Source organism: Rana temporaria, chromosome 7, assembly GCF_905171775.1.
Source record: "Rana temporaria chromosome 7, aRanTem1.1, whole genome shotgun sequence".
In the NCBI taxonomy this organism is placed as follows: Eukaryota; Metazoa; Chordata; class Amphibia; order Anura; family Ranidae; genus Rana; species Rana temporaria.
In genome coordinates, this window is record NC_053495.1 from 168,672,538 (window position 1) to 168,699,098 (window position 26,561).

The 26,561-nt window shown below is 44.2% G+C and overlaps 1 protein-coding gene across 3 annotated transcripts in view; it reads left to right on the forward strand.

Moving 5' to 3' along the window:
• RABGAP1L (RAB GTPase activating protein 1 like) overlaps nucleotides 1–26,561 on the forward strand; it is a 471,992-nt gene that overhangs the window by 31,428 nt on the left and 414,003 nt on the right. For 2 of the 3 annotated variants that reach the window (XM_040360398.1, XM_040360397.1), the window contains exons 2-4: nucleotides 18,736–18,904; nucleotides 23,631–23,811; nucleotides 25,684–25,894. In XM_040360398.1, the coding sequence (XP_040216332.1) occupies nucleotides 18,782–18,904; nucleotides 23,631–23,811; nucleotides 25,684–25,894 (515 nt within the window). In that variant the 5' untranslated portion in view covers nucleotides 18,736–18,781. Of the gene's footprint in view, nucleotides 1–13,306; nucleotides 13,403–18,735; nucleotides 18,905–23,630; nucleotides 23,812–25,683; nucleotides 25,895–26,561 lie in introns of those variants that run through there. The other variant, XM_040360396.1, reaches the window with a different exon arrangement.

Genomic DNA, 26,561 nt, shown 5'->3' on the forward strand with positions numbered 1-26,561 from the left:
TCCCTCCACGGAGTCTGGCTACAACCATTTTAACTGTGGGCAGCCGAAACTGCTGACTGTTCACTTCCTATATTTACACAGAGACACACATGCATCTCTCATTGGCCCTCTTATGACTCATGAGAGAGAGAGAGAGAGAGAGATATGCATGATGTCATAAGCCTAGGCTTTTTACCAGACAAGAAACAGGAAGTGGGCTATATAAGGTATTTACTGGCAGAAAAACAATGTTTTATTATCTAAAATTAAAACAACAAGGGCAGAAGATTTAATAGATGGAACGATGAATAAATTACTGAAGGTCCGCTTTATGGGCAGCCGCCTAGCTGCAGTTATATGGCTTAAATACAAACCGTTTATGAGGTGGGTGAGTCATGGATGAAAAGACACTGGGCTGCCATGGCAGGGACTTGGAATATTCATTTATCCAGAAAACCTCATTTCGATGAGAGGCTGCTCTGAAGATAATTACGTTATAGAGGGGCAACACGCACAGAGAAATCTGGTCATTAGACAAATAAGAGTCATCTTAACGACCGTAAAGATTAGCTATATCTGTCCTAGGGGAATTAAAAGAATCAGTTGTGGTAAAGATAAAGCCAAATCTGATTTCCCTTAACCTGGGTACACATTAGAAGAACGATCATCTTGTTTCCCTCAATGTTTCGAAATCGAGGCTGGTAATAATTGTATGAAAATTCTCGTACAATAAAGGCTTTTTTTCTGTTTATGGTGTCTGATCATGCGCAGTCTTTTTTATATTTTTCTTTAGTTGGTTCTGTTCGTGTAATGAGAATTTTTGGAGTTTGTCCTTTCGGATATTTTTGTTTGGAAAGTCTGAATCGGTTGTTAAGAGTACAAACTATACAAAAGAGATTGTTCCTCGTACAGATTTTTTCTTCCAATTTTCTTGTAATGTATACCTAGCTTGAGAGTGGAATTGTGTTTTTTTTTTTTCTGTCTTTTGTCCCTACTGAGAAGATATTTATTTCCTCCTCGGTTTGGTTTGACTTTGTGACAACTGTCGCTATTGCAGGACATAACAAGAAATTCAAAATGTTCTGGCTGTCACCGAAAAAAAAATTAGTATGGAAATCTTCAAATGGGGATCTCTGTTTTGGTTACAATTTCTCAACAACTACCCTTAAGGCGTAATTAAAACCAAAAGCAAAAATTCATTATATTGCAGCTTGCCAATCAAATGTGATGGCTGCACTTGCTTACATTTATTGGGCCAGATTCAGATAGATCAGCGGATCTTTAGATCCGCGTAATCTATCTGATTTAAGATCCGCTGCCACAAGTTTTAGAGACAAGTGGGTAATTCACAAAACACTTACCTCAAAACTTGCGGCGACGGATTGTAAATCCCCTGGCGGAATTCAAATTCCGCGGCTGGGGGGAGTGTAGTATTTAAATCAGGCGCGTCCCCGCGCCGATTTAAATGCGCATGCGCCGTCTGCGAATTTTCCCGGCGTGCATTGCTCCTAATGACGTCGCTAGGACGTCATTGGTTTCGGCGTGAGCGTAACTTGCGTCCAGCGTTTTTGTGAATCGACGTACGCAAACGACGTAAAACGACGGCCATACTTAACATTGGCTGTGCCTCATAGAAGCAGGGGTAAGTATACGCCGGGAAAACGATTACGTAAACGATGTAAAGTGACTGCGTCGGGCCCGCGTACGTTCGTGAATTGGCGTATCTGGTATCTGGTGATCCAAGGTAAACTCTTGGTTAGACTATAGAAAGCTATAGATTTAATATACTATAGGATGTACACTACTTTCAACTCTAATGCCCACCATGCACCAGAAATTTTTGTACAAAACAGTGTAGCGCTGGAATAAATATAAACCATATGTGACAATGGGTGAAAAGACAGTAAAAATATAAAAATCAATCAATAATGATAATCAGTCCACATGTGAGAAAAAAATCAATGATAATACACGCAGTCCGCAAGTGGAAAAAATCTCAAAAAGGAATAAGTTCAAAGTAAAACATCCAGTGTGAGAGAAGGTGTAGATAAAATCCAATACGTGAAGATACCCGTCACCAGAGGATAAATTCAAGGCTTACCGGATAGCCAGTGACCTCCCTTCTCTGGGGGGTCAAACAAGTAGATTGGTGATTCCCACAGGAACGTTAGGAGATCTTCCCTCTCTCCTGAATCGTAAGGTTCAAATCCACAATTCCAGATGAAAGTGTGATTTACGAATACTTCCGGGGTGATACACAGGTGCTTACCAGGATGTGGTAAGCATGCACTCAAAGGTGCAAAGTTATTGAGGCCCGATGGGGAAAAAAAAATAAGGAATTCCCATAGTGCAGGCGTTCAAAAAGGTTTATTAAAACAAAATAAAAAAAATACAAAAATGTTCTCTTAGAAAGAGAAGTAAAAACAATCCTTGCAAGGAGAGAAACGCAAGATCCGTAATATGTCAGTCTAGCTGAAGCTGTTCGCGCATGCGCAATGCCCGACGATCGTTTCGTCACACTGACGTCCACTACTCCACTTACCACACCCCTTGATGTGTTTTGCCCTACTCACTGGAGCTTGGTCACCTCTATGTCTAAGACCCAGTGGACGGGGCGAAACGTGTTAGTGGTTTTGTTAGGGGAGTAGCACTGGCTAGAGGTCCTTTAGCATCTCATCCTACATGAGTCAGGAAAGCGACATCCTGGATGTTTCACAACACTGATTACCACTGGATAAGTGTTCATTTTGATGCCAGCAGTAATGATCCGCTCCGTGTGTCCGCAAAGCTCAGCGGGGATCCTCCGTAAAATCCTTGCTGATCTGGCAGCTGACAGGGCGGTCCCCGCACACTGTGCAGGGACCGCCCTGTCTTGACTCCGCTCTCCCCTATAGGGGGATCGGATGAACACGGACCGTATGTCCGTGTTCATCCGATCCGCCAGACGGAAGAAAAATAGGATTTCTTCCGTCCGCAAATGCGGATCTTTGCGGAGGCGGACAAATTACGGGTGTCAGCGGATGTTCATCCGCTGACACCCATAATCACATAGGGAACCATGTATGTCCCGTTTTCATCCACAAACGGACGGATGAAAATGCGGACATACGGTCCGTACGTGTGAAAGGGCCCTTAAACTGATATTAATCTATTGGTAACCCCAAGACCACCAGAACTAGTGTCCGCATTGGAAGATTTCCCCTCTATTATTTTTCTGGGGATAACTCAAAATGTTGACTTTTTTTTTTTTTTATTTTTTTTTTTTACTTTTACTTTCAATTCTAATGGTAAACATGACAAATGGGGAGAGAATATCACAATACAGGAGCAAAGACCGAAATAAAAACTGACAGATGTTATAATCCTTTTCCACTCTGTTTTTTAGTTGTACTTTTAGTATTTTTTTATGTTTTCTTCTTCTTTATACGGAACATTGCATATATGAAAAATGAATAAAAATCTGGGATTCCCTTTGTTTTTTGGTTTCTTTTACGGAAGTTTTAGCTTTTTCTTTTCGCAGCTATTACATCACTTTTGCTATGTTGCCTTTAATAAGGAAAGTACTCTGTCATCCTCTTTTAGTTAAGGGTATTTTTAGAATGTCTGTTGTCTAGTTAACAAAACTGTTGCTGTCTGGATTTTAGACAGAATGCATGTGCTCATTGTTTTCAGAAGCCTAGCCCATTTCTAGCAGAGTGTTTTTTTTTTTTTTTTTTTTTTTTTAAGGCTTGAGAACTTGCTGTGTATTTTTACATCTTCCCAGTCTTTAAATCTGACCATACATGATACAATTTTCTTATTCAATTTCCTTTAGATTTACCTTCAACTATGTAGTGCCTTATTGCATACAATTTGAAAGTGTTTAGGTTTGACCTTATATTATATGGTTTTCCCGATACCACTTTTTTAGGACCGAGTACACGTACCGATACTTTTTTTTCAAGTACTCGCCGATACCGAATACCGATACTTTTTTTTAAATGTGTCCCCGAATGCAGCCGTGTCCCTCCACAGATGCAGCCGTGTCCCCCCACAGATGCAGCCGTGTCCCCCCACAGATGCAGCCGTGTCCCCCCACAGATGCAGCCGTGTCCCCCCACAGATGCAGCCGTGTCCCCCCACAGATGCAGCCGTGTCCCCCCACAGATGCAGCCGTGTCCCCCCACAGATGCAGCCGTGTCCCCCCACAGATGCAGCCATGTCCCCCCATACCTAGATGCCGCCACCGCCTAGTTAATCATTACAGCTTTCATTTGAGTAGCTGTCTGTTCCCCGCCGCGTATAGACACTCCCCCTTGCTCGGGATTGGACGGGTGATTTGCACTTTGATAGACAGATCACCCTTCCAATCCCGAGCAAGGGGGAGTGTCTATACGCGGCGCGGCGGGGAACAGACAGCTATTCAAATGAAAGCTGTAATGTTCCCCGCACACTGATTAAATAGGGGGCGTTGCGGTTTGCGGCGGCATTGCGACGGCGGCGGGGGGGGCTTAGTATCGGATCTGGCATCCGGGGCATTAGTACTCCCGCAAATGCTCAGTATCGGTCCCGATACCGATACTGGTATCGTTATCGGGACAACCCTAGTATAAAGTATGGCCAGCCTTTGTAGAACCTGCTTGCATACTGTGTGGGAGATTTACTAAAACTGTGCACATAGAATTTGGTGTAGCTATGCATATTAACCAATCAGCTTCCAGGTTTTATTGTCAAGGCTTAAAGTGGATGTAAACCCGAATATTTTTTTTTTTTTTAATGTCACAATGTACAGCAGGGGTGGCCAACCTTTTGAAGAGCGAGGGCCACTTAAGCGATAAGCGATTGGTAACTGGTCGCGGGCCACAATGAGCGGAGCGGGTGGATGGCATGTTCGTGTCCGCTCTACATATGCAGAGCGGACACGGACACAGCCAACTATACTCCTGCACTTAGCAATAGACTTCTATTATATTCTGCAGGCTTGGTGCACTTTCAGAAAGCTCACCAAACAGATGTAATAACAGAGGTCTATGGCTCAGTGCAGGTGAACTGCTTTGTACCTGCAGATCAGTTTGAAAGCAGTCCAGTAACCACTGCAGAACAGATATGCCCATATATACACTGTGATTTTAGTAATAAACTGACCTTTAATAGCAGTATTTTATTCCATCCCAGAGCAGGAGGTCGCGGGCCACATCAGAGGGCTCCGCGGGCCACTGGTTGGACACCCCTGATGTACAGTATAAGATTTCCTATCATCTGCGCCCAGTCTTGCCACAAAGAGTTAATCCAGCTCTGAGCAATCCTCTTTTCTCTTTTCAGTGAGATAAACGGACAAACAGGAGAAAACTTTTGTCCGTTCTTCCCCCTTGCTGTCAATGACAGGCTATTTACATATCTCATGCACAAGCCTGAGACGGACATTATTTTTTAATTCCCACCCCCACTTTTTTTCTGAAATCATGTGATTACTCTTCTGGATTTTGACTGGATGTTGGTGATCAATAGCAGAATTTAGTGTAAGGAATACAAAGGAGAAAATGCATGTTGACAAGGAGAGTGTAGAGGTGGGCGGGGAGTCTACTGACATCACGACTCCACCCACCGAGCTCCAGACAACCGACCCACCCACAGAATCTGCAGTTTTTATAACAGACAGAGGGTAGACATTTGACAGGTAAGGATACATGCAGGAGGCATCTATATCCTTATAGATCAGCACTTTGGCAGTAGTTTAGAAAGGATGAGAGTGGGTTTACGGTCCCGCTCCTCTCCCTCGCCGGTGCCTCCATTCGCTTTTGCTGCTCTCTAGCACAGGGCTCGACAAACCTCAGGCTCCAGGTCGCATTTGCGACTAGAATTAGCGACCTGGGGTGTCACAGCTGGGGTATCCTGTCTCCGTGCGAATCCCCCCCCCCCCCCAGTCGTCTTTCTGTGTAAATTTTAAGATTGCTTAATTTTTATATTGAAAATTTAAAGCTTTGTCGGTCATTAAAATAAAAAAATAACTGGCTCCTCAAGCCCTGATATAGCACTTCATTCTCTGTCTCTCAGCCAACAACTCCCCTCCAGTGGGCTGGGCCTGAACTTATATGTGAGGCCTGCCCCTGCCAGTTCCAGTTGGGGATTGATCAGGGCTCCTCACATGAGCTCCCTGTCACTCTTGTGCCCTGCCCCTCTTCCAGAACATTCTCTCTGGAAGCAGGGGAGGCGCCCCATAACCAAAGCACAGGTGGTCACATCAACCGCTACACTAACCACTCCCTGCCTCCAGATCAAAACAAGCAGGCCTAGCATGCAGCATAGGCCTGCCTAAATTTACCTGCCTGGCAGCTTACCTCACAAAAATCCTCTCTAGCACCTACCTATGGTAGAAGGTAGAAGCTACACATATAAGCCAGAGACTGACTTAATTCTCCAGTCTCCAAGATAATCAAAGCCCAATTCTGGGAAGCTTGAAAAGTCCATTGCAGTGGGGTTGCACCTGTACTATAAGGCTTAACTGCTCCCTTAGGTCTGGGGCATGTAAGGGTATATTTACTTACCCAATCTGCCCTGCTGCTAGACTGGTCCCAGCAGCATTTTTTCCCCCATGTTCCAGTAGGCCACGGTCCTGACGACTCCAAGACCGAAATGGTGTTTGATTGTTAAAATCAGAGCACCACTGCAGGGTTTGGACTAAAAAATAAAGTTTAATTTCAAAACTATAGCAGGTGCTACAGGCCTACAAGGCTATAGCACCTGCTGTAGTTTTGAAATTAAACTTCATTTTGGACTCCAAACCTTGTAGTAGTGGTCCGATTTTCACAATTTGAGGCCACTGTTCAGTTCCTCTGTTTTATGAGAGCAGCCCACCCATCTTTTGGATACCCCATTCGGTTGTTGGTACATTTTAATTGAATGCATTAATTGGGGCCTAATTGTATCTACCTAAAGCCGGCCATAGATGGTGCGATTTTCTTTCCTGCAACCATGGTCCCTGATGAACTGGTCTAGATTCGAACCATCTATGGCCGGCTCAAGGTTCCAGTGCCGTCGGTCTATCACGTTGATCATGAAGACTGATGCAGGGTCTGTAGCTCTGCAATTGACATGAGGACGCAGAGGCATAGTCTACTGCTAAATTGTGGGGGAGCGCCATCTGCTGGAAATGGAGGATCGGGTACAGTGGAATCTTGGATTACGAGCATAATCCGTTCCAGGGGAATGCTAGTAATCCAAAGCACTCGCATTGCAAAGCGAGTTTCCCCATAGACGTCAACTGCAACGAAAATAATTTGTTGCGCGTTGACTTCTATGGCATGCTATACCGCATGTGGCCAGAGGTGTGGGCGGGGGGGGCGCCGGAGAGCCTTAGAAATACTCCGGGTTTTTCAGAGTTTTTTCTAACTGTTCCGATCAGCTCTGGAATCTTTGGCCAAATGCGGTACTGCACACCGCTGTGGCTTGAATTCTGCTCGTTTTGCAAGACAACACTCGCAAACCGAGTCAGAGTTTTCAAAAAAGAAATGCTCGTATTGTGAAAATCTCGTTAACCTCGTTACTTGCAATCCGAGGTTTCACTGTTGGGCCCCTTTCACATGTGCGGACCGTACGTCCGCATTTTCATCCATCCGCTGCGGATGAAAACGGGACATTCATTGGTCCCTCTATTCAGATCATTGCTTCTGTGAGGGGCCAGAAGTGTGACTGTGCAGTACATAGAATTGTGAAATAAGAAAGCAGTGGTAATGCCCACGTGTAATGCTGAACCTCCATGTCTGAAAGATATGAATTTCAGTTAAAGTGGTTGTATAGGGAATTTATTTACTTTTTACCTACAGGTAAGCCTATAATAAGGCTTACCTGTAGGTAAAAAATATCTCCTAAACCTGTACGGTTTAGCAGATGTTCCTCTCACAATGAGCTGCTGAATGCAGTAGCGCATGCGCACAAGGGATTTTCGGCTTAAGGCCCGGCAGACGCAGGACCTTTCCGGAAAAAAGTCTCCTAAGACGACATCGCGGCTCTAGCCACTCACAGCCCTGGAGCCACGATACCCGGAAGACATGTCTAGGCAACATGTCTGCTACCTCGACGGGGACCAGGTAAGTTACCAACGCCTCATTCTAAGGTAAGTATTTCATAATGAGCTAGTATGCGGTGCATACTAGCTAATTATGCCTTTTGCTTTGAAGGGTTAAAAAAACCTTCAGCGTGTATACAACCGCTTTAAAGTGGAGGTTCACACAAAAAGTGAGCCTCTGCTTTTCGGAACCCTGTCTAATACAGGTATTTGCACCCACTTCCAGGCATGGATATCCGCAGAACCTGCGGCTAATCTACGCCACTTCCTGTCCCCCCCACCGCTGTCTTCTGGGAGATGGAAGACAGGAGGGACCATTTCGATTGCGCAGTGCGACTCGCACATGCGCAGTAGGGAACTGGGTAGTGAAGCCACAAGGCTTCCTTTTTCTGATTCCCTTAGCGTAGATGGCGGCGGCAGCATCCGAGGACCGAGGCACATGTTGGCCTCGGGTGCCGAAATCGCGGGCGCGCTGGACAGGTAAGTGTCCATATTTTTAAAAGTCAGCAGCTGCAGTATTTGTAGCTGCTGTCTTTAAAAAAAAAAAAAAAAAAAAATTGGCAGACCTCTGCTTTAATGAACAGGGAGAACCAGGAACAGCCAGGATGGGGAAGAAAAGGCTGGATAATGCTGTATTTACTTCTGCATTCAAGTAAGGCAAGATATGTCTGTCTTGCTGCAGCTTCTAACGCACACTCTGAGAAGCTCATAGTATACAGTGGAATCGGAGTAAGCAATTTCAATACAGAAGAGGAACCTGTACCTTCCATCTTGCACAATTGTAAGGTTAGAGTCCAGCTTTGAATGATATTGCAGCTTGGTGAATCAAGGCCAGAGCTTTATGTCGGAATCACTCGGATCTCATGGACATAAAATACTCGGGTCATGAAGGACGTTGATGACTACTCCGCACAGTCCATGAACAATAATGACATTTGTCCTCATCCTACACTGCTTTGGTGGCTCAGGGCCACAAATCAGAAATCCTTAGCTCTGCATCCTCACATGAGCTTAGTTTGGATTGTTTGTCCAAGTTATGCTACTGAAAATCGCTGTTTGTATTTGTGCATCTCCAAGAAAGTAACACAAAATTGGTTTGATGTCTACTAAAGACAAAGGCCCGGATTCAGGTAGATTTGCCCTTTATTTGCGGAGGCGCAGGGCAGCGTCTTTGCCCTGCGCCCCCGCCAATTTACTGCGCTACCTGCGATTCACGGAGCAGTAGCTCCGTAAATTGCGTGTGCGCTGTGTAAACTTGCCCTGCGTAAGGGCGCCTAATGTAAATGATCCCGTAGGGGGCGGGAATCATTTAAATTAGGCGCGTAGAGCGCATGCTCCGTCGGGAAACTTTCCCAACGTGCATTGCGGCAAATGACGTCGCAAGGACGTCATTTGCTTCAAAGTGAACGTGAATGGGGTCCAGCGCCATTCACGAATCACTTACGCAAATTACGTAAAATTCGAACGTCGCGACGCAGGAACGACGGGTATACTTTAGCATTGGCTGCCCCTGCTATTAGAAGGGGCAGCCTTACGCTAAACACGCCGTACGGAAACTACGTAAATTGCGTACGCAGGGCTCGCGCAACATTGTGAATCGGTGTTAGTATGCAATTTGCATACTATACACAAGAATGCGCCTTATATTTATCTTTACGCCGCATATCTCTTACGGAAACGGCGTAAATTTACTGCGACGGGCAAGCGTACGTTCGTGAATCGGCGTAACGACTCATTTGCATATTCTACGCCGACCGCAATGGAATCGCCACCTAGCGGCCGGCCTAGAATTGCAGCCTAAGATCCGACAGTGTAAGTCACTTACACCTGTCGGATCTTAGGGAGATCTATGCGTAACCTGATTCTATGAATCGGGCGCATAGATACGACCGTCGGATCTCAGAGATACGAAGGCGATTTCTGAATCTGGCCCAGATTCTCATGTTCATCCCTTTCCTGAATATTTTTATCTTCTGATCTCCAAGCTGTGCTTACTTTTCTGGAAAAAACTGCTGAGTTTTCATTTTCCCTTTCTCTTTATTTGCTTTATCACTTAGCTGTGCCTTGTGTTCTGCTTTTGTACATTTCTACAAGTATTGGTTGTGTTTATCCTAGAACGGATTTTCTTTTCTCTGGACTGGAAGTAAGTGGAGTCTTGTGATGTTGTGCTGATAATACGGAAGTGCGTGATCACACACAGGGTTAGCCATCTGTCAATAGGCATCTTGTCTGTTCTAGCGGCACACCCTTTATAGTAAGGACTGGTAAAAATCATCAGACATGTAATAATGTATTTATTTATGGGAAGTCAGTTCTGAGAAAGATGGCAGTTATTTATGACTCCCTTCTGAAAATGCTGTTTGCTTGACTTTTTCTAGTATTAGTTCTTTGTGAGATGATGATACAAAACCAGAATGCAGCCAGTGACCTTGATGATCTGGAATAAGGACACAAATTGGATGTTCTAACACAAAGCGCATCAGCGCCTTAGGATCAGCATGACAGCCAGGCATTGGGATTTTCTAAAGGAGTCTTGGGCCCCATTCCTACTAGTGCGCGTTCTCCTGCGTCTGCCATTGTGCTGCCATCACATTATTCTCTATGGTGCCTGTACATATCAATACGATGGTGCCTTGAAATTTTTGAAAAGTTGCAGGTGGTTCTTTTGGTGCGTTTTTGGCCACATAGACTTCATTTGGAGCACATGAAACATGCATGTACATGCGTTTTTGATGGGGTTTTGTGCTTAAAGCAGGGTTTGACAAATTTGCTTGGAATCTAGGAGCCAGCTAAAAAAGTTAGGAGCCAGAAAACGCACCCCGTCCCGACGAGCTTGCGCTCAGAAGCGAACACATACGTGAGCAGCGCCCGCATATGTAAACGGTGTTCAAACCACACATGTGAGGTATCGCCGCGATTGGTAGAGTGAGAGCAATAATTCTAGCCCTAGTCCTCCTCTGTAACTCAAAACATGCAACCTGTAGATTTTTTTAAACGTTGCCTATGAAGATTTTAAAGGGTAAAAGTTTGTCGGCATTCCACGAGCGGACGCAATTTTGAAGCGTGAAATGTTGGGTATGAATTTACTTGGCGTAACATTATCTTTCATAATATAAAAAAAAATGGGGATAACTTTACTGTTGTCTTATTTTTTAATTAAAAAAAGTGTAATTTTTCCCCAAAAAAGTGCACTTGTAAGAAGGCTGCGCAAATACGGCGTGACAGAAAGTATTGCAACAATCGCCATTTTATTCTCTAGGTTGTTAGGATAAAAAATATATATAATGTTTGGGGGTTCTAATTAGAGGGAAGAAGATGGCAGTGAAAATATTGAAAAATGACATTAGAATTGCTGTTGAACTTGTAATGCTTAACTTGTAATACCAACAGCCACCACCAGATGGCGCCCGCTTGCCCCCCTTCCAAGCTAAGTCGCCAGGACCCTATTTCTAGTCGCCCTGGCGACCGGGATTTGTCGAGCCCTGGCTTAAAGGTTAAATCCACCTGTACACTAAATTCTCTGCATCTACAGACATCCACGGCAAAAGCTCTGCAGAGGACACGGCCGACAACGGCTGTGAAAAGAATGGGGAGTGACGTCGCCCATAGACTTACTATGGGGCTTTCGTTGTCGGACGTGTCCTCTGCTTTCCGCCTCCACAGCAGTGTCACGGCTAACCGCTCAGCATGGGTTCGGATCGGCTTCAAAAAAAGGTATATATACTGATTTCTTCTTTACAGGGTTAGTGTTAGATCGTGGATGTCTGTAGATGCAGGGATTTTAGTGTTGGGGTGGACTTTTTCTTTAACCAGTCTACTCCTCCTGCAAAAAATGCATGAAGTGTAAAAAACACATCAAATACGCACATAAAAACGCACTGAAAAACACGTGACCATGCAGCAGCACTAGCGTGAACCAGTGGCTGCTGGTGCTCCATTTTTTTGGGGAGGGCGGCGGCAAACAAACGCCCTTTCCCCCACCGCTGCGTCCACACTTAATTCATCCACGGTCACGGCAGTCTACTGATCACACATGGCACTATAGAAGGACATGAGACGTCTTTGGCTGGAGCTCACCCTACACACGCTGCTCATAGCCTGCCTCTATAATAATAGAATGACATGGGCTTTCTCTTACCTGCCCAGCGCCCATAGCAGGTGAGATCGCTCCTCCACCAGCCAGACACACATGGTTCCTCAGCCCCCCGTAGGATCCTTACCACCATCTTCAGTAGCAGACCCCCAGGCCAGCAGCAGCCCCAGCAGGGTTAATATTCTCTCATGCACGCACGGCTCCCAGGACTCCTCCATGTTCTCCTGTGTACAGCGGATTGTGCAATGTGGGGGGAGGGAAGGACCGCCAAGCCCCAGGCATCCTGCTTGAGGGAATGCTCATTATAGCGGCCACACTTGCTCTTCTTTGTCCGGTTGGTACACAGCAACTCTGCCTCTGCGCTGCAAAGGCACCGCCGGAGACTGCACGCTCATTGGCTGCCGCCAGCTCGCTCACCGCCTCCTCCACTCCTCTCCTCTATTGGTCCTCATTGCTTCAAACACTGCCGCACAAATCACACAAGTGGATGAGATTGAAGCCCCCACAGTGGTGCTCGTTCTTCTCCATCGCCGCCATCTTTCCCTGAGTGTCTTCCTCGTATCGCGACTCTGGCGCTGTGACTGGCCGGAGCCGCGATGATGTCACTCCCACGCATGCGCACTGGTGCCGCCACTAACGACATGATCGACGTTAGTAACGGCACGCTCAGTGCGCCTAGATATAATTTTATAAATATAAACTGCTGAATACCCTTATCTCATAAGCAGTATATAGCAGTCCTTTGACTTCTAGCAGTGTCTGGTTAAAGCTTGTAGTTTTCATTCTACTCTAAGGGGCCTATGAGGCTGCATGACCCCTGACCCTCTGTCTGGACAGTGCTGGTCCTGTGTTGATTACATTCACCTTCCCAAGAAAAAAAAAATCTCTAGCAATACACACCAAACTGAGCATGCCCCCAAGGCTCTGTTCTATCAGGAAAATGATTGGGGACAGTGGAAGAAGGGGGAGGATTCGAGAAGACAGGATCAAACAGCTTTTTTACACAAAGCTCCTGATTAACCCATTAGGTTCCACAGTGAGTATAACCAGCATGCTTTACTGCATATACAGACAGATTTTCACTGTTGTGGGTTTAGTAACACTTTAACCACTTGCCGACCAGCCTGTGGCAGGTTGGCTCGGCTGGGCAAATGGGCGTTACCTTACGTTTCTTTTTTTTTTGCCACTAGGGGCGCGCCTCCGGAGCCGATGTGAGTGTCCATCGGGCACGACGACCCCCGGGCACCCGCGATCGCTCGTGACAGATTGTGAACTGTGATCAGTGAGTGAGTAACTTGTATAGCGCTACTAATGCAAACTGATTCGCCTCAAGGCCCTTGGTATCCATTTCCTTCTTTTTAGCCTTCAGAATGGGTGGGTCTTGAGGCCAGGTGATCCACTTCCGTTCGGATATTAGTTGGTAAAGCGTTCCATAGTCGAGGTCCTTGGACTGCAAATCTTCGTTCTCTTTTGGTCTTTAATGCAAGCCTTGGGGATTTGTAGTAGATTTTGGTTAGTTGATTTGAAGAACGTGATTGGGGTTGTGGTTTTTCATTTTCTCACATAAATATTGGGGGGCGATTCCTTGTATACATTTGTGCATCAGGCAGAGGGCCTTAAATGTGATTTTGTCCTTTAGGGCCAGCCAGTGGAGGGACCTCAGGGAGGGGGTAATTGATTCCCAGGGTTTTTTCCTGTTACCAGTCATGCCGCCGTGTTCTGGACGACTTGTAGACGGGCAATCTGGTATTTTGGGTGTCCAAGGTAAAGGGAGTTTGCATAGTCGAGCCTGGAGTTGACACACAAATCACGGTTCTTTCAGGTGAGTAGAGACAGATCTTGTGTTCATACCAAGTATGAACACTGATCTCTCTCCTCCTAGACCAGGGGTCTCCAAACTTTTCAAACAAAGGGCCAGTTTATTGTCCTTCACACTTTAGGAGGGCCGGATTGTGGTAAGCAGTGGCAGAAAATGTCACGGCTCAGCATCAGTGAAAATAAATATGGCCTCAGGGTTGGTGGTCAATAGAAGGAGAAGTAGTGCCCCTATTAGTACGAGGAATAGTATCCCATCATTGGTATCGGTAGAAGATATAGTGCCACATTGTTGGTGTCAGCGGGAGGAATAGTGCCCAAGGGTTGGATAAGGGCTAACAAAGGGCCACATCTGGCCCTCGGGCCGCAGTTTGGAGACCCCTGTCCTAGACAGTCCCATCCCCCCTACAGTTAGAACACGCATAGGTAACATATTTAACCCCTTGATCGCCCCCTAGTGTTAACCCCTTTTCTGCCAGTGACATTTATACAGTATTTTTATAGCACTAATCGCTGTCACTGGTCCCAAAAATGTGTCGTGTTTTTATTTTTTTACTTATTTTACCAAAAATATGTAGAAGAATATATATCGGGCTAAACTTCAAACTTGTCTTTTTATTTTTTTTTATTTTTTTATAGCGCAAAAAAACCCCGCAGAGGTGATCAAATACCACCAAAAGAAATCTCTATTTGTGGGAAAAAAAAGACGTCAATTTTATTGGGGTACAGCGTTGCACGAGCGCGCAATCGTCCGTTAAATCGACGCAGTGCTGTAGCACAAAAAATGGTTCATTAGTGTAAACATGCAAAGTATAACGATTTCTTATTGATCACACTAAACAGTTGAAGAGCGTCGCACGTATGAGGAAATAAAAGCAGCGTCGGCGTTGGTGACCCTGCCTGCCCTGCCTTACAGTATCACATTTTTCCGAGAGGTGGAGTCGGCCTTTATAGGCTTCATTGTTGTCTCTGGCATTGTTCAATCACAACTGCTGTTTGAACAAGAGCTGTTTGCTTGGAAAAGTTGTGATATGAACCATATCAGCCTAAATCCCTCCGTGTTTTCAGAGTCAAATGTGATGAAATGTGAGCAAACGCAGAGAGCGTGTCAGTAGTGGCGCTCAGACTGGCTGTAGATGAGAAGATAGGAAGGCGTTGGAGTGATAAAATAATATTAATAATACAATGTGCACCACACACATACACACACACACACACACACACACAAGCCCTTTCGTACTGGGTCCGCCCGGTAAAGCACTGCTCGTTTTAGAGACGCTTTTCAGCCGCTAGCGGATCTCTTTTAACCCTCGCTAGCAACCGAATGGGTTAAAAGCACCTGTATTGCGGTGCTTCCAAAACGCTTTTTATTTTAATGGGCAGGGTGTTTTGGGAGCGGTGTTTCAAACATTCCCATAGACACACTCCTAAACCTGTTCTAAAATATCTTGCTAAAACCCTTATTGCAGGGAATGATTTTAATTTGATGAATATATTCAAAAATGTTCGGCAATCCAGAGGACTGTACAGTAAATGGAGTTTTCTTTCCATCATTTTTGGGCAGGTGTACCCACTTAAAGGGGTTGTAAAGACAAAAATATTTTCCTCTTAAATTAAAGTCTGACAGTAGCTGATAAAGTAAAAAGTAATGTTTTGCATTATAACTAGTTTGATACCTGTTGAAATCGAGCTGTTTTATTTACCTCCAGCACTCCTGAATCGTTATTCTCGCTGACGTCCTGGTTTGCGGTGCGCATTCATTCTTGCTACATCACGGCCTAATCGGACCTACAGTTCCCATTAGGCTTAGCCTCCATGCCTGTGAGGGATAAGAGAGCATCTTCACGCAGGGCTGTAGTCATAGGGAGGGGGTGAGCACATTCTGCTTTCCACAATGCAAAACGGCTCAGATGCTGGTGGAAAGCAAGAAGAGGAGAGACAGGAAATGGCATTTTCAAACCTGGATTACTGTATTTTGGAGGTCAAAAGGAAAAACAAGGGAAGTGATATTTAAATGCTCTAGCTTACAGCAATCAATTGATCTAATAAAAAACAAACCTTTAGTGTTCCTTTAAACTACTGTTAGGGCTCAATCAGATGGGTGATGACACCTGTCCAGGATGCTGAGATGCTCCTTCTTTTTTTTTTTTTTGGATCGAGCAAGGGAGGGTTATAATCCCTGTCCGTTTTTTTTTATTTTTTCCCCCACGACCATTGCAGAGACTTCCCTTCACTTCCTGTCCCATAGCCAAATGGGAAGTGAGAAGAAATCAAATTAAGGGAATTTCTTTGGGGACCCACAGGTCATCAGAACTAGTGTCCCCATTGGATGATTTTCCCTCTATTACTTTTCTGGGAACAAGCCAAAATTTGGTGATTTTTTCTTTTACTTTCAATGATAATGTTAAACAGGACAAATGGAGAGGATTAATCTCCCTAATGGGGTCACATTACAGACGGCAATAAAAACTGACAGGTGTTCTAATCCCTCCCCAATCCAAAACATAAAAAAAAAAAAAAAAAATGTTGCCTTTTACTTATACTTCTAAATTTTAACTTTATACGGCATTGCAATGATATCACAAATCTAGGTGAGAATGGCGGAGAGTGTGGTGTTAGGGCCGGTCCACACCAGACGCAGTTTGGTACAGTTTTTTTTTGTACTTTTTTTTTTTTTTTGCACAAAATGCATGCACAGTGTTTTCCATGTAGTCCAATGGCTCTAGTTCACACCATACAGTCAGTTTCCAGTGCAGAAACTGACCGCAAACTGACTGCATGGTGTGAACTAGAGCCAACTAGAGCCATTGGAATACATGGAAAACACTGTACATGCATTTTGTGCAGAAAAAAAAGCACACAGAACTGCGTCCGGTGTGAATTTGACCCTTTTTTTTTTTTTTACCTCGGGCTGTCACCCAAACGTGTTGCAAGTTTTGGTGGCTGCAAGCAAAGTTTTTTTTTTTTTTTTTGGTCTAATTGGGCATAAAGCGATAATAAACCCAGAAGTAAGCATTTATTATATTGCAGTTTACCAGTTCTTAGATGTGGTGTCTGTATTAGTTTTCTTTTTTAGGCTTTTTTTCCTGGTGATGGTGAATCGCATGTAAAAATCTGACATGCTGGTTGTACCTAAAGCCTCGTACCCACGATCAGATTTTCGGATGACTGTACGCCCATTTTTTGTGGCATGCTAGTATCATGTCAAATGTGAAGAGGTTACTCACCATATGGAATTTCTCCTACGACAGAATACAATTTCTGAGGGGACGTCATGAATAGTTTTGTATGTATTATTTTGTTTCTGAGCATGCATAGCCTTGCTCTTACAATGTTTATTTATTTTTTGTACGAAGCCGTACTAATTAAACACAAATCTGACGTTGAGTTCACGTACGGCAATTTTTTATTTTATAATTTACACATCCAGCTTTTGTCGGATGAAGGATTGAAAGCACCATACGAACGATCCGAAAATTGGTAGATCGTTCTTCGGACAAATTTTACTTTTGATTTTCGTATCGTGTGTACGGGCCTTAAGTTGATCGATGGATCAATTTGGGTACAATCAGCCTGCCCATAGATTGATTAAATCTCAGCCAGCCACTGCTGAACAGCCTAAATTCTAACCATCTATGGCTGGCTTTAGTCTGTTTTTCAACAGAACAAGCTCTCCTGCAAATATCAGTTAAGAGTGTTGAGACAAACCATTTATCACTGATCGTTTTTATTTTTTTTTTATTTTTTTATTCATGTCCTGAAAGGAAAATCTTGTGTAGCTGCTGTGTGAGCTAGAGTTTTGGCTTGAATTTGTTAGTGTATCTAAATCTGCTGGTACATCTTACACTCCATACCACCCAGACTGACCATGCTGCTGCCCAAATATGCACCTTCATCCAAAGTGGGGCAACTATAATACAGGAGGTGTACTACTGGCCAGATCGAGTGAAAGCAGAAGGGGGGGGGGGGACTAAAAAAAAAAAGTAACGCAGCCACCACATGTAATGATTGGTAAGCTGCAATATGTTAAAAGTCTAGTTTTGGGGTGAATACCACTATAAGAATCACATGAAGGCCTCATGATGTGAGTGTTTGGTAAGTCTCATTTGGACAGGTGCGGCAGGAAGGTTTGACGCCATACCTGTGTAGGTGAAGTGTGACAGAGGTGTGTGAAACGGGAATGTGTACTTTTTTTTTTATATTGTGAATCCGGTTAAATATAAATACACTGATTGTGTATCTTGCTGTTTTGCTGCACTCTAGGGCTAGGTTCTTATCTGTGCAGGAATGCATGCAAATTGCATGTGTTGGCGCAGGGGTTCCATTAACTCTGGATATCACCTCTATGCAATGAAAAATGCTGTGTGGTTTTCCACATGCGCAAAAGCAGCATGCGGTTTCCATGCAGCTGTGTTTTATAAAAGGGGCTGGGACCTTTTCCGTGCAGGAAATGCAGGTACAGCAGCCCACTTCAAATGAAAGGGCTGCTGTGCCATGCAAATACGGCACGCAATGCCGCTTAGATGTGAACCCTAGCTGCCTTGTGGATAATTAATGGCCCTCATTTGGTTTTTGTATTTAGGGGCCCGGGTGGTCTGCCATAGAAGAAAGAGCCCACCTCTCTACTACCCATTTTTGTCACTTTGTTGAATCGGTGTGCAGCAGCACAGACAGTACCCCCCACCCCTGACTGTATAGGAAATTCCAGGTACAAGGCCTATACTATCATGAAGGCTATAATGACTCTGAATAAAGTCATGCCATCTCAAAACCTAAGTAACAAATCTTGTCTTGAATTTCACAGATGGTAAATTTTTGGGTCTACACTGTCAAGCAGCATAACGGCAACAATGGACGACAAGTGCTCTCTCCAGAATTCCAGTGTCCCATCCGATTCCACATCAACACTAAACAGTGAAGACTTTGTATTAGTCGATGGTTCTTCAAACTTGAATGAAAAGCCACAGCTCAAGGTATGACTGTCATGTTGTAAAAGCCTAAAAGTATACTCTATGTGAACCCTCATCCTGTAAAACCAGCCATTCAGTTTAAAATAGAAATGCAAAACAAAACATTTGTGTGTATAAATAAATGCGCGCACACACACACGCACGCACGCATATATCGATATACACACAGTATCTCACAAAAGTGAGTACACCCCTCACATATTTGTAAATATTTTATTATATCTTTTCATGTGACAACACTGAAGAAATGACACTTTGCTACAATGTAAAGTAGTGAGTGTACAGCAGCTAATGCCCTGTACACACGATTGGTTCATCCGATGAAAACTGACTGATGGATTTTTGCATCAGATATCCGATGAAGCTGACTTTCATCAATCGTGCCTACACACCATCAGTTAAAAAAACTATTGTGTCAGAACGCGGTGACGTAAAACACAAGACGTGCTGAGAAAAATGAAGTTAAATGCTTCCAAGCATGCGTCGACTTGATTATGAGCATGCATGGATTTTTAACCGATGGACGTGCCGACAGACGATCGTTTTTTTTTTTCTATCGTTTTTTTTAGCCATCAGATAATTTTAAAACAAGTTCCTAGTTTTTTAACCGATGGATAAAAAAAACGATGGGGCCCACACACAATCGGTTTGTCTGATGAAAACGGTCCATCAGACCGTTTTCATCAGACAAACCGATCGTGTGTACGTGGCATTACAGTGTAAATTTGCTGTCCCCTCAAAATAACTCAACACACAACCATTAATGTCTAAACTGCTGGCAACAAAAGTGAGTACACCGCCAAGTGAAAATGTCCAAATTGGGCCCAAAGTGTCTATTTTGTGTGGCCACCATTATTTTCCAGCACTGCCTTAACGCTCTTGGACATGGGTTCACCAGAGCTTCACAGGTTGCCACTGGAGTCCTCTTCCACTCCTCCATGATGACATCACAGAGCTGGTGGATGTTGCAGACCTTGCGCTCCTCTATCTTCCTTTTGAGGATGCCCCTCAGATGCTCAATAGGGTTAAGGTCTGGAGACATGCTTGGCCAGTCCATCACCTTTACCCTCAGCTTCTTTAGCAAGGCAGTGGTCGTCTTTGAGGGGTGTTTTGAGTCATGATATTGGAATACTGCCCTGCGGCCCAGTCTCCATAGGGAGGGGATCATGCTCTGCTTCAGTATGTCACAGTACATGTTGGCATTCATGGTTCCCTCAATGAACTGTAGCTCTCCAGTGCCGCACTCACGCAGCCCCAGACCATAACACTCCCACCACCATGCTTGACTGTAGGCAAGACACACTTGTATTTGTACTCCTCATCTGGTTGCTGCCACACACGCTTGACACCATCTGAACCAAATAAGTTTATCTTGGTCTCATCAGACCACAAGACATGGTTCCAGTAATCCATGTCCTTAGTCTGCTTGTCTTCAGCAAACGGTTTGCAGGCTTTCTTCTGCATCATCTTTAGAAGAGGCTTCCTACAAATTTGATGCAATGCGGTCTGAGTCCAATCTGGTCCAAATTAAAGCAATGCTTATGGTCTGAGCACTGATAGACCGACCCCCCACCCCTTCAACATGTAATGCTGGCAGCACTCATACGTCTATTTCCCAAAGACAACCTCTGGATATGATGCTGAGCATGTGCACTCAACTTCTTTGGTCAACCATGCAAGGCCTATTCTGAGTGGAACCTGTCCTGTTAAACCGCTGTATGGTCTTGGCATTGGTGCTGAAGCTCCGTTTCATGGTCTTGGCAATCTGTGAGAGTGATAACACCACATTTAACACATCTGATCGCCATTTATACCTGAGACCTTTTAACATTAACGAATCGCATAACATCGGGAACGGAAAATGGCGAATTGGGCCCAATTGGGACATTTTCACTTGGGGGTGTACTCACTTTTGTTGCCAGCGATTTAGACATGAATGGCTGTGTGTTGTTGTTTTAAAAATAAAATTGTAACTAAGGCTAAGGCAGGCCATAGATGATGCTTTTTTCTTTTCTGCAACAAGTAAACTACTGTATGTTGATTGGGGAATTTCTCCCACAGCGCTATTGTGTTTTTCCTGCAGGGGCATGCGGGGAGCCTTCTTGCCAGCAGAACACAATACTTACTCCTGGCAGCTATAGTAATCGCATACAAAAAATCCGACAGGCTTGTTGTACTGAAGTTAATCGATGAATCAACTTTTAGTAAGAGCCTTCCATAAATTGATCAAATCTCAGCCGGTCTCAACTGAACCAGCAGAGATCCGATTCTTTTCTGGTCGGCTTAAATCTGCTCCATACCCCATTTCTAAGACTATTCTATCTAACCCTGTAAAGAAAAGATCTGTGTACTTTTTTGGGACTTTTTTTTTTTTTGCTTTCAATAACACATATAATATTCAAGATCTGTATACTTGCCTATTCTGAAGCCACTCTGGTCCGGGTCACATGATCAGCTGTCAGCGGCAGCTTCAGTGTAGAGGAAGGAGAGCTGACAACGGATGTCCTATAGTTAAGCCTACAGGTGTTATCACCATAAAGGCATTTGCAGCCGCTGTTGGCGATTTAACCTCTACTCTGAAGCCACCGCCGGAGAAATCATGTGACCAGACCGGAGTGGCTTCAGAATAGGCAAGTATACAGCACTTTTCTTCACAGAGTTGGATAAAATAGGCTTAGAATGGGGGTAGGAGCAAGTGGGGCATCAGCCGTAAAGCGACGCTAGTTTTAGGATTGTGTATATAGAATTGTTATTTTTTTTTTCTTTCTTTTTTTTTTTACCTCTATTGGTTGAACTAGATGGACTGTTTTTTTTTTTTTTTGAGACACGATTACGACAGTTAATCCGATTTTATTTATTTTGTTTTATTCTATTGGACATGCACATAATTTTAATTTAAAGGGTTTGTAAAGGTTAGGTTTTTATTTTCTAAATGGGTTCCCTTACCTTTTCCTTCGATTTCCCGTCTAAATGTTTTTTTTCTTTGTCTGAATTTATCACTTCCTTTTCCTCCTCAGTAAGCTGTTCCGGCTGACTAACCCCCAGCCAGATGATGGTGCAAAGCTTACTGAGGAGAAACAGGAAGTGAGAAATTCAGACAAAGAAAAAAAAAACATTTAGAAGGGAAATCGAAGGAAAAGGTAAGTAAATTAACAATGCACTAGCTTAAAGGAACCTATTTAGAAAATAAAAAAAAGCAAACCTTTACAACCCCTTTAATCAGTACAGTTGTCTGAAATGACAATACAAATACATGACATCACTTCCGTTTTTTTTTTTTATTTATTTTGTATTCTGTTGTATGAGAATTTTCGTAACTTTAGTAAACTCTTCAGGGTCGCTGAATGACTAGCATGCAAAAAAAAAAAGACGATCTGTCGTCCGATTTTCGGATTGTGTGTACGGGGAAATTAGTCTTGTGGCCTAGGTATACCACAGTAAAGGGGATTTTCTCCTGATGTTTTTAGACATGGCCATAACTGATTCACTACTGACAAGATTACAGAATATTTCAAGGGATTGTAACCCCTCACATATACCCAGTGAGTGAAGTGACTATCCCCAGGGGATAAACCGAGATGAAACAATACCTCGTCTATAAGGTTTAATCGCTTATCTGCAGTCTTCTCTTCTCTGCATCCATTTAGAGTCCAGAATTGTTATAAAGCTTTCCTGGGCTGTTTGATAAAAGAGGGTGGAGAGCAGAATTTACACTCTGCAGGGCTCGGTCAGAAGAGCTTTGAGAACTGATTACAGGGAAGAGACACACCACCTCCTCACAGCTCACAGGAAGTTGAGGCTGTCAATCGGCTGGAGGTCCCTGCGCTGTCACCTTTTTTCTCTTGGTGTCAGGAAAACTTGTTATGCCGCGTACACACCATCACTTTATGTGATGAAAAAAAACGACATTTTCTGTGAAGTAAAAAATGACGTTTTTGAAACTTCAATTTTCAAAGACGAAGTTGCCTACACACCATCGTTTTTCTCACAATGTTCTAGCACGTTTTTCCATTGAAGCTCGCTTCATAAGTAGCTTCTGGGCATGCGCGGGTGAAAAAACGTCGTTTTAAACGACATTTTTTACTACACACGGTCAATTTCTGTGAAGTAAAAGTTGACGTTTTGAAAAACGACACATAAAATTGAAGCATGCTTCAATTTTTTTGGGTCGTTTTTTAGAAGACATAATACGACGTTTTCCCCCACACACGGTCAATTAAAGTGACGTTTTTAAAAACGTCATTTTTTTTCATCACATAAAGTGATGGTGTGTACGCGGCATTAGATGTGACTCGTGCTGATAGCGGAGGAATGAAGCAGTAGACAGAAATGACACCTAATGCTCTTATTTGAAACAAGTATGCACTTTAGCAGGATATTCTTTTGTTCATGTTTCATGTTGGAGTTTTACAACCGCTTTAATATTCTCAACCACGCATTTCATCTCTTAATCCAAAGATGGGTGTTCTTAGATTAGTTGAACTCCTGAATGATGACCTTGTAGAACAAGTCACTAGAGACCTTAACTTGGCCAGGAAAACCTTAGCACAACATTGGCTAGCTCCCCAACCTCCTACAACCTTCTACACCTGGAAGTCTAACTTCTCATATTTGCTGCAGTTCAGGTTTAGCTTACCGTCTTGATGGATAAAGGTTTGTGTTTTAGTATAGCTGGACCTTTTTTAGTTTGAGGTCATGCATGGACGTTGGTAATCATGCTGTTTTTCAGATAATGTCAAATGGAGATGAACAGCTGGAAAAAGCAATGGAAGAAATTCTCAGAGATTCAGAGAAGAAGCAGAATATCCACTTACCTGCAGATGATGGCGCCGCTGAGATGAGTGCAGCGTCCTCCACCTTCAGTGCCAGAAATCCTCCACTTACATTAGTCTTGGATCCCAACAATACAGGTCAGTCCTAATGTTCATATACAGCACAGAAAATACTGTGTACATATATCTTTATACTGTAACCCAACATATATTATATTGTAAATGTCTTAACAGTTGTTTTCTTTAATTGATCCCCGGTGGTGGTAAACAACTTTGGCTTTCACATATGCTGCAGAAACAGGTCGGTAGTCTCTGTATGTAAACAGTGGTCACTCTCCAGCTGTCTGACACATCCCTTGCTGCGTCAGACCTACATCTTTCCAATCAGCAAAGCTCATGCTCAGGGGGTTGTCTGAACACGATCGGACCACACTGGCAGCATCGGTCCTTCTCTGCCGCTATATATTCATGTTATAATAAATGCTGTGCCCAAGTGTATATGTTCTGTAAAAAATCTGCTGCTAAATACCTTTTTTTTTTTTTTTTTGGTGCTCACGTGACCGGCCGCCTCTCTCCTACTCTCCTCCTCCTGGCTGACATCAGCAAGGGTTTCTCAGCCCCGCCTGTTTTGCTGTCAGATCGAGAGAGGCGGCTGGTCACGTGAGCGCAAAAAAAAAAAGGTATTTGCTGTTTTATTAGAAAACGCATATACTTGGGCCCAGCATTTATTATAATAGAGGGGATTGTAGCAAGAACACTAAGGCCGCGTACACACGGTCGGACAAAACCGATGAGAATGGACCGAGGTTCAGTTTCATCGGTCCAAACCGACCGTGTGTGTATAGCCCATCGGTCTGTTTTCCTTCGGTCCAAATTTTTAAAACATGCTTCAAAATTGAACCGAAGGACCGCTGCCCGATCGGTCCAAACCGATGGTTAGTACAGAAAGCATCCGCAAAACCCGCACATGCTCAGAATCAAGTCGACGCATGCTTGGAAGCATTGAACTTAGTTTTATTCAGCACGTCGTGTGTTTGACGTCACCGTGTTCTGACCCGATCGGTTTTTGGAACGATGGTGTGTACGCACATCAGACCATCAGGCCACTTCAGCGGTGAACCCATGGAAATGGCCGTCGGACCATTCTCATTGGTTTGGAACGACCGTGTGTATGCGGCCTAACACTAAGCGGCTTTAAGGAGAAGTCCAGCCTGAACTCGTTTGGCTGTTCTTCTCCTCTGGGTCAAAGGAGTGCAATTCGTTTTGTACTCCTGTGACCCGTTTTTTCAGCAGAGAGCTGTCTGCTGACGTCACTGGAATCAGTCCAGGCATCGCATCATCCCGACAGGAATGTCTGGACTAGCCAGGTGCCTGGACTGACGCCCATCTAAGCGAGCTGCTGAAAGACTGAGACGGCCCCTCCCCTCTAAAGCTCAGCGCTCAAATGAGCGAGAGGAGAGCTGCTGATTGACAGTCTACAGCTCTCTGCTCCATGCCAGTGTAAAAAAAAAAAAAATATGTAGAAAAATACATCTTGGCCTAAACTGAGAAAAAAAATGCTTTATAAATAAATGGATGTTTATTTCCATGGACAATGGTCTGTTGGATTTTCGACAAAAGTACAAAGTACAAACGCGCATGCTCAGAAGCAATGCTCACCAAACCCATCATTAGCAGAAGGTGCCCAAAGGGTGACGCTAAAGAGCTTAAAAAAACACCTAGTACGTCACTACGTTCATGTTTGTTGGCCGACAATTCTTTGCCGTTTGTATGCAAGACAAGTTCCTGGCCAACACCTTTCAGACAAAAGTCCGAAGGTGTGTCTGCGGAATATCCGATCGTGTATACGAGGCTTTTCGCGTCTCAGAATAGGGAAAGCAGGGTGACATCACTAAAATTGTTGGTACTTCCAAATATTTTTTGGTCTGGTCTAGTTTTCCTTTTTTATTCACTCTGCCAGTGGGGAATTATCAGTGTACATCACCTGACCGAACTGATTTGTTATTTCAGAGGTTCCAGCGCAGAATGGCAGCACTTCAACAAACCCTCCAGAAGAAGAAAGCGTCTCGTTTCATAAGCTGTCCTATTTGGGCCACATGAAGGTTTCAGCTCCGCGCAGTGAGACGGAGGCCGTTCGGGCTATGGCCTCAATGAGAGCAACATGTTCGTCTGCTGTCACTGTCACTCTCTATGTACCCAATGTTCCTGAGGGTTCTGTCAGGTGAGCTTGGCACATTATTCCCTACTGAGAACTTTGCCATCCAGTGGGGCTGCTGAACAAAAGCTGAAGCTGATAACTAGAGCTGATCTTAGTTGTCGACCTGCATTGACCAGTCAGGTTCCTTGTTGCTTCTTAACACTTTCCTGCCCAGCCTACAGTAAAATGACAGCCAGACGGGTTTACTGTTGGCTTTCTATCGATAACAACCGATGCGGCTAAAAGCCTTTGGTTGTTATCCTAAGGAGCTGGAGGGGACGTCGTCGTCCCCTCCGCGGCTCTCTCGGGCTCTCCCAAGGCCCGAGCAATCAGCTGGCCGAAGATCCGAATGAAGCTGGACTCGACTTCGAACGGGTCTCCGATCTAGTAACCCGAAAGCGATGTCCTATTCTGCTGTTAGAATACACCGATCAGCGACTGGAGCTGATTGGCTGCAGCTGCTGATCGATGGAAAACTTTCCAACATGTCCCTCCGACAGAAGTCCAATAAACGACTGACTTCTGACAAGTAGGGGAGTCCATACACTGATTGAAATTTTAACCAGTGTATGACCAGCTTTAGATGTACTACACCTGACGCTTTACACGGTCACAGCTGGGGGTTCAGTGGTGTTTACACACGGTCAGTATTCTGTATGGCGGTGCTTGATGCATGCATCCAAGATCTGTG